The 8,153-nt window shown below is 45.8% G+C and overlaps 1 protein-coding gene across 1 annotated transcript in view; it reads left to right on the top strand.

The window, feature by feature from the left end:
- The first annotated feature begins 1,636 nt into the window (after nucleotides 1-1,636).
- Ces5a (carboxylesterase 5A) overlaps nucleotides 1,637-8,153 on the top strand; it is a 30,465-nt gene continuing 23,948 nt past the window's right edge. Inside the window, exons 1-4 of the mRNA XM_076837561.2 lie at nucleotides 1,637-1,709; nucleotides 2,605-2,809; nucleotides 5,279-5,417; nucleotides 6,433-6,566. Coding sequence (XP_076693676.2) covers nucleotides 1,637-1,709; nucleotides 2,605-2,809; nucleotides 5,279-5,417; nucleotides 6,433-6,566 — 551 coding nt within the window. The remainder of the gene's footprint in view (nucleotides 1,710-2,604; nucleotides 2,810-5,278; nucleotides 5,418-6,432; nucleotides 6,567-8,153) is intronic.

Genomic DNA, 8,153 nt, shown 5'->3' with positions numbered 1-8,153 from the left:
AATTGCAATTAATACATGTTAAAAAATATTTTTAAAAAACTCTTTTTTTTCTTTCATCCTCTCAATGGCGAACACGTCTGTAAATATGCAGTAAAATATTTGTATGCTCAGTGCTGAATCTAAGCAAGGAAGCCCTCCAAGTAAACTGGAAATATTTCAGAAATTACCACACATCATCCAGTCACCCCAAAAGATCCACAGTTACCTCAAAGGTGGATGGTTTGAGCATCCAGACAGTTAATATAAACAATCCCTTTAGATCTAGCGCATACATCCTTCATAGGGTCTGTCATCCACTGTTGGCCACTACGCTTCAGGGGAAATTTGAAAGATTTTCAAGGTTAATTAAAACTATAAATAATATTTTTTACCAAATTCAGAATCAAACTCTCCTGTAAGATAAGATTCCTCTGAAGTCGTCGTCTTTCCATAATTTGTGGAACTTTCAGCAGTGTATGAAGAATAGAGTTGGAATGAGGAAAGGAGGATTATTTACCAGAGGACAAAAGTTTATGAAGCATAAACTGCCTTAGGAAAGTGCATTCGTAGCCTCTTGTTTCTGGCCTTAAGGAAGGTCTTCCCCGCTAGACGCACAGACAATGCCTTCTGTGGCTCCCCATATAAGATCTCATGAGATGATTCTTTTGAGAGATAGTCCCTTTATTTTATTGATGCTTTCCAATCTTATTATTGCCTTTGTTAAATTCCAGGACCCTGTCCCCAAATCTCCAGGGGATAGGGCATATGAGTGCATTTTCAACAAGTGTTCCTGATAATTAGGATCTGCCAGTCCAGCCCCCAAGCATTTGAAAGCCCTGTTGTGAGCCCTTTTCTAAGTGAGACAAGGAGCCTGTTGGGCTGCTGGGGGTAGAGTGGTAATGCTTCTGGGTCCTTCCCTGGGTTCTCTATCACCCATCAAATCCTTCTGAGAGCATGAACTTATATTGGAAAGAACATCGCGATGAGTACCCAGAATGCTGAGTACAGATCTCTGGGCCTATTCACTTCTCTGGGCCTAATCCCTGTATTCAAACTGGGAAACCTGGGTTTGATTCGAATTGCAGAGGGCTGACCCAAGACACAATGTAAGCCACTTAAAATGCTACGTTGAGCTCACATTGTGATTTTTTTTTTTAAAATTAAAGCTACATTTAAAAAACAAGAGATGTTACTGAATTCTCATTTGATTCACCTACACTGTCATAAGACAAATGTTTACTGAAGCTGAGAAGTCACTGCCCCTTTAGACAAAGTATATATTATCAAGTTTTCCACAGTCCCCACCATTCCCAATTGTTCTTTCCTAGCAAGCTTCATTCATTCACTGTTTTTCTGCCTTCCTGGCCCCTGGAAGTAGCCAAGTTTGAGGTCCCTGATTTACCAGATCCTAAAAGTCTAAAGCCTACCAAATGCTCTTCCCCAGTACAAGAGTTAATCATCAACTGCTTCTTATGTAAATCAGAACAGGAAAGTCTTGCTTGGTGAAAATCCTTTGGAGACCTTGCTCTGGTGCTATTCTTTATGTATTCTGTGTCCTCTGTTTGTCTGCTGAACATCTGCTTACTATCAAGAAGCCCTTTCTTGTCCAATCTGAAGCTCTCCAAGGCCAGCAGCGGAGTTCATGCAGGCCAGCCAGATGATTGGTGATTGGGTATATCCAGGTCAAGCCCTAATTTGGGCCATTTGGATCCTTGCAACCATCGTCAGGGGTGAGATGTTCAGTGGGAGAGGAAGGCTCGGAGAAGATGGGAGAGAGGGATGATTTTCCATTGTAGAAATGAAATGATTTCTCAGGAGTCTCTGAGGGCCCATGTAGGTAAGCCCTCTGGGCCCCAAAGTCCTGGTGTTGCTGAAAGGCTGGAAGCCTCATCCTAGGGGCAGGTAGAGTGTGAAAGACCCTGGTCCTGCCTTGGGTGGTTCACACTCTGAAAGGAGACACATCATTCTGGGAACTGGGGAGGGATGTGGTACGGGACCTGTGCTTCTGGAGTCTTGACTGTGAAGATGGGACTTTCATGAATGTAATAACATCATAACAAGTAGAGTCGAGACACTCGGGTACTGCTCACTAAGTCCCGGGCAGTTTCCTTCCCATGACTCCACAATTCTTGCAGAAAATGAGACACTTGCACACCCAGAGTCCCGAGGTGCCATGTTCAAGCACCTAGAACTGGATGAGTTGATTTCAGGGGGCATCCATATGAGGTATTTCTTATTCATTAGCAAATATTTATTTTCAACACATATCTACAGCATCCACCTAACTCATCAAAACCACAATCCTATAGATGTTATCACCTAGGATTCCTCTAGGTTAAACTTTAAAAGGAGTTTTTAATTTTTAGAAAAATAAGCAGCCATAGCTGTACAGGTGATACATAGACATGCCAGCCACAATGCCGTGGGTGCAGAGATGAAGAAGGGGCAGGACACCTTGGGCAGATGATTTGGTTGAGTCCTGGTATCTACAAAGCCCAGCTGGTGTCAGTCCCACAGAAAGGAAAAGCCTTGGTGCAGAAGGGGGACCCCTCCCAAATTTTGTGGCTTCCACCGATTCCCTCTCTCTTCCCACCTAACCCCTCATTCTTTCCATCTGTTTCTCAGGGGCCATGGCTGAAATGCCAGAGAGGATCACCAGCCTGGGATGGGTCAAGGGGAAGCAAGTCTCTGTGCTGGGAAGCCAAATGCTTGTGAACGTGTTCCTTGGGATCCCTTATGCTGCACCCCCTGTGGGACCCCTGCGATTTATGGACCCTCAACCTGCAAGTCCCTGGGATGGCTTGCGTAATGCCACCTCCTACCCTCCATTGTAAGACTAGGCTTAGTTCTATAGGTGGCCTGTGATTCTGGGAATTGGGGGCAGATCACTGACAGGGCAATGAAGGTCATGTAACCCAGGGGACAGGAAGGGAGAACATTGGGGAGGAGGAAGATGAGAAGGAGGAAGAGAGGGCCACAGACCTGAACCTTTGCTTCAGCAATTTCAGGGCTTCCAAACTGGGTGATCACCAGAACAGTGGAGGCATTGTTAAAAATGAATATATTCCTGGGTCTCCCTTCCCAACTTCCTGAGTCAGAACATCCTCAACTGGACCCCAAAATATGTGCTATCTGAAAGCTCTCTAGGCATTCTGAGTACCAACCAGAATTTAGAAGTGCTACAGTGGGCTCCTTGAGTCTTTTGTTCAGAAGGTGTTTCCAAATGACCTCACATCGTCTCTGGAGTCAGGGAAGAACTACACTAGAGGGATTTTAGCTCACATATTTAAAACTGTTCCCAATGCCATGCCTGGCCCATAGCGGAATTCATAAATACCTGTGGGATGATCATGATCACATGAGTGGCACTGACGCAGGGACTGGAAGGTGAGGAGCTCCCAGTCGCTGCAGGGTTTGAACTTGTGTGGATAATCAGTCACCAGGTTAATGGTGGAGGAGGTGAAACTTCTGGGTGGGGAGTCAGACTTTAAAATCCCTAAGAATCTTCTGATTCTTCAGATTTTGTGAAGTCCTAGGTCGGACCACACTGGTTCCTGGCATTAAGGTCACAGGCCAAAGGAATACATTGGTGCTGGATGCTTCCTAAGCCCCAGAAGATGACCTCATGTGGCCAGGGACTGAGAACATTGAGACAAAAGTCATCTGTTCATTGGTTCATTGATTTAATATTCATTGAGAACCAACTCAGTAATTGGCTCTCCATTGCTCTGGGGATGCCAACAGAGAATTATAGATGTTCCCCAACTTATGGCGGGTTATGTTCTGGGAAGCCCATGTAAGTTGAAGATACATTGACTATATCTAACCTACAGGATGTCATAGCTCAGCCACACAGAACACTGAGGAGTATGGTTTGTTTCCACTTGTGATTATATGGCTGACTGGGAGCTAAGGTTCACTGCCATGGCTGAACTGCAAACATCTAACTCAGGAAAGGATCAATCTGAAGTATTATTTATTTATTTATTGGTACCAGGGATTGAACTCAGGGCTGAGCCACATCCCCAGCCCTATTTTGTGTTTTATTTAGAGACAGGGTCTCACTGAGTTGCTTAGCGCCTCACCTTTGCTGAGGCTGGCTTTGAACTCCTGATCCTCCTGCCTCAGCCTCCCAAGCTGCTGGCCACTGCGCCTGGCTCTGAAGTACGATTTCTATTGAATGCATATTACTTTTGCACCATTGTAAAGCAGAAAAATCGTGAGTATGGGACTATTGTTAGTTTCCCTCAAGAAGGGTGGTCGTGAAGAGATATAAATAACATTTTGTGGGGAGATGAATGAAAAGGTGACAAAGTAACTACAAGGATTAGAGAAGGGTATGGAGGGAGCATGGAAAACCTAGCTAAACTTTGAGGAAAGCTAGGAATCAGCTTTGTTGAAAACTGTGAGGCCTGAATTTGTGATAAACAACATACAAAAAGGCAAAGACACCTACCAGGGGTAGTCTGCAGAGATGGCTTCCCATCACCCATACTGTGGAATATTCTATTAAGAAAACAGCTAATATTAATTGAGCACTTAGTATAGTAGAAATAGTCATACTTGCAATCCCACTCAATCTGTACAGAGGTGACTAATGCAGAGTCCTGGGTTTTAGCTGCTCACAGTTGAGTTGGGAAAGATGATAATGTTCATGGACAATCGTAGGCCAAGATCTAGGACTGAACACATAGAATGTGAATGTTTCCAAAGAAAAGTTATGGTCAAACTGGAGAAATCTCAGAAAGCTTCTCAGAGGAGGTGGTCCTTGGCCTGAATCTGAAAGGAAGAGAAGACTGTAAGCTGGCAGATATATCCAGGCAGAGGGAACTTGAACAGAGCATGGGTGCTGGGGTCCCCCTGCAAACCTCAGCTGGTTCCTGGTAGGGGGGATCTGGAAATATCCCTTTGGTCCTCTGGGGAATTAAGAAGCAGCTGTGGAGCAAAGCCTTCGATAGCCAACCCACTGTCCTGCCTGCCACAATCTGGGGACTTGCTGAGCCAGTTTGAGTGTTTCTGTGTGTCCATATCACAGTGGTGGGTGTGTGCGGTCAATGGTACAATCACTTGGCGGAATGTGCTTTCCTATCTAGGGACCAGATCAAAGAGAATAATAGTTTGCTTTGAAAACTATTTTGGGATACTTCCAACTATGGGGGTTGAGGACCATTGGACCTTATACTAGTAGCTCCCAGGTGCCTCCCTTGCTCAGAGAAGATGGCCAGGCCTCACTGCTGGTCCCTCCTAGGCAGGGTTTGCTGATAGTACACCTGGGGGCTTTTCTCTCCCTTTCTCCAAGGTGCTTCCAGAATACAGAGTGGCTGTTATCACATCAACACTTTCTCAAGGTGCATTATCCCAAATTTGGAGTGTCGGAAGACTGCCTGTACCTTAACATCTACGCGCCAGCACATGCTGATGGGGGCTCCAATCTCCCTGTAAGGCTCCCTGCTATACCTGGGGCTCCTGCTCGCAGGTCCTTGGTCTGGGATCCAGGCAGGTTGACGGGGCATCTGGAGTCAAACCTAGCCTCACACTGTCTTGAAAAGTCATTGCAATGATAGATCCACTTCTTCATCTTTTCTGATTGCCAGTGGCTTGGCCTTGGATTTCTATTTCTTTTTCCTCTCCATTGAGTATTGAATGATCCATAAACCTTCTGGAAAGACATGTCTTGAAACCATTCTTTCTTTAATTTGAGAATTCTCCCCCACCCGAGGATTTTTTTTTTTTTTTAAACAGAGGATATTACATCTTCCAACTCTTATGTTTTCCATTAAGAGAGTCAGGTTAAGTATATTATTTAAGAATGTAAAAGATCCCTGTAGAAGGGAGTAGGGTGGGAGGTTCACTGTTATGTTTTTTAGCCACACCCACCCCTTAGCCACGCCCTTCACACCCAGCACCAACCCCCCCCCCCCCATAGCCATGGCTCTGCAATGGGAGACTCATTCTGCTGTATAGTAACAGCAGCATCTAGTGAGAGCTCCCTATGTGCTAGGCACCGATGGCGCTTTATGTCACTTCACTCCTACAATAACCCAGTGCATGAGGACAATCGGACCCATTCTACCTTGAGGAAGATGAGGCGCAGGAAGTGCATAAGTGACTTAGTCTGGTGCACACACACGGCAGGGCTGGGTCCGGGCATCAAGGTCCATGCTTTGTCTGGCTGTACTTTCCCTCCATGGCTTTCTTCTCTTTTCCTGCCCATGAGTTACAGTCTCGGACATGAACGGAAGAGAACAGAGGGATACTTCTAGAAATAGTAAAAACACCATTTGAATAAGGTTTTATGCTCCCTGAGTCCAATTTTTCTCATCAAGATAAAACCATACTTAGAAGGAAAAGTGAGATCTTCATAATTCCCTAAGGAAAAAAAACATCCCAACTTTCATGGGAGGGGATGTGGGTGCCTGGTGGCTGAGCAGAGTGTTCTACTCTCTTCCTTAGGTCATGGTGTGGTTTCCGGGCGGTGGCTTCCAGAGCGGCTCAGCCTCCATCTTTGATGGGTCTGCCCTGGCTGCCTATGAGAATGTGCTGATCGTGACCACCCAGTACCGGCTGGGAATATTTGGCTTCTTCAGGTGAGTCTCCCCAGGTGACTGACATTCCAGATCCTCAAGAGACAGCTGTGCAGTAGCCATGAGCAGTGTCCAAAAACCTAGGAGGAATGAACACATTTGGCCCTCATTATAATTTCAGCAGCTATAACAGATAAACCTCCAAGCCTTTTTAGCTTAAAACATCAAAAATCTCAAGTAAAGTCCATGTGAATATTCATGATTGACAGACATCCTTCCACATGGACAGTCAGGGACCACCTGGGTTCTTTTTTTTGTGGCTCTGATACAGATTCTCTAGGGCCCAGATCTGCACTTGGCCAGCAGATGGAGCCAGAGAATGGAGGTTCGCCTGAGGGCAGCTTTCCTGGGTCATCCTGAAGGTGGCGCTCATCACTTCTGTTCACATATCACTGGGCAGTACTCAGTCCTTTGGGGACCACATCCAACTGCCAGGGAGATGTGGAATGTAGCTCAGTCCTGTGATGTGAAAGACAGACAAGCTGTGTGAGCAGTTAGTAGTGTCTACCAGAGGACCCCACTTCAAGGCTCCGCTGAGAATAATTCCTCCATGGCACTGGCCTTCCTTCCCTGTGTATATACCTGCCATGTATTTGGACACTCCCTGTGAGTCAGGTAGGATACCATGCACCTGCCTTGTGTTATTTCAACTCACCCTTAAAATGATAGTACAAGGAAGGTTCTGATGTTATTGCCATTTGATAGCTGAAAAATGAAGGTACAGAGAAGTGATAGAACACCGGCTGGTCTCTTGATTGCCTGTATTATCCTGCCTAAAACATAGCAGTCTAAATCCAGGATGCAATGTGAGCAAAGAGAGGTAGGGAGAGGTGGGGCCATGGTGCTGTTTGGAGGTGGCTGTCACTTACTGTGGAGATGGCAGCAATGATTCACATATGAATCCTACCCCCAGACACTCATAGGCAAGTGGGGGAGATGATGCAGGGATGCTCGTATCCACATTTTCAGAACAGGACTAATTGTCCAAGAGTGAGAGCAAGGGGGTGTGGAAATGAGGAAGGAGATTCCAGGGATCTGGGAGCTTCTGCAGAGAGGTGGCATTTAAATTGTGCCTTAAAGATGGAGTTGGATTTGGGGAGGAGAGTTTGGGAGTCTGCTTAGCAAAGAGTTCCATAGAAGATTGAATCATGAAAACCACAATAAATACATTTACGACCCTGTGCACCTGTGTCACTGGCAATCTTCCCAATAACCATAGAGAGCGGGCACTGTTATTCTCCTTTCTATTAACCTGGGAACGTTGAGCTTAAGCCAGTTAAGTGACTTGCCTAAGATCATCCAGATAACGAGTGACCAGGCTCTGACTCCTGTGCTAGAAGCTGAGGTCTTAACCATTAGGTAAAATGCTTCTCAGGATACACAGAAAGGGAGGGATGGAGACCAATGTTGAGCCCACAAAGAATGGAGGTAAAATTGCAGAGCTTGGAGAGATCTGTGAGTGAGCAGGTGTAGGAAGAACTGTCCCAGAGGTCATGGGCAGAGAAAGGAACCCAAGGGGGGATTGGTTCAGGGGACTGGAGAATAGTGGGGAGAAAAAAGTGATTCTGAGATTGCTCAGGTTCCGGTGTG

The sequence above is a fragment of the Callospermophilus lateralis genome, chromosome 18 (assembly GCF_048772815.1).
Source record: "Callospermophilus lateralis isolate mCalLat2 chromosome 18, mCalLat2.hap1, whole genome shotgun sequence".
NCBI classification, from domain to species: Eukaryota; Metazoa; Chordata; class Mammalia; order Rodentia; family Sciuridae; genus Callospermophilus; species Callospermophilus lateralis.
The sequence above is the reverse complement of the archived record's forward strand: the minus strand, read 5'-3'. Positions and strand labels throughout refer to the sequence as shown.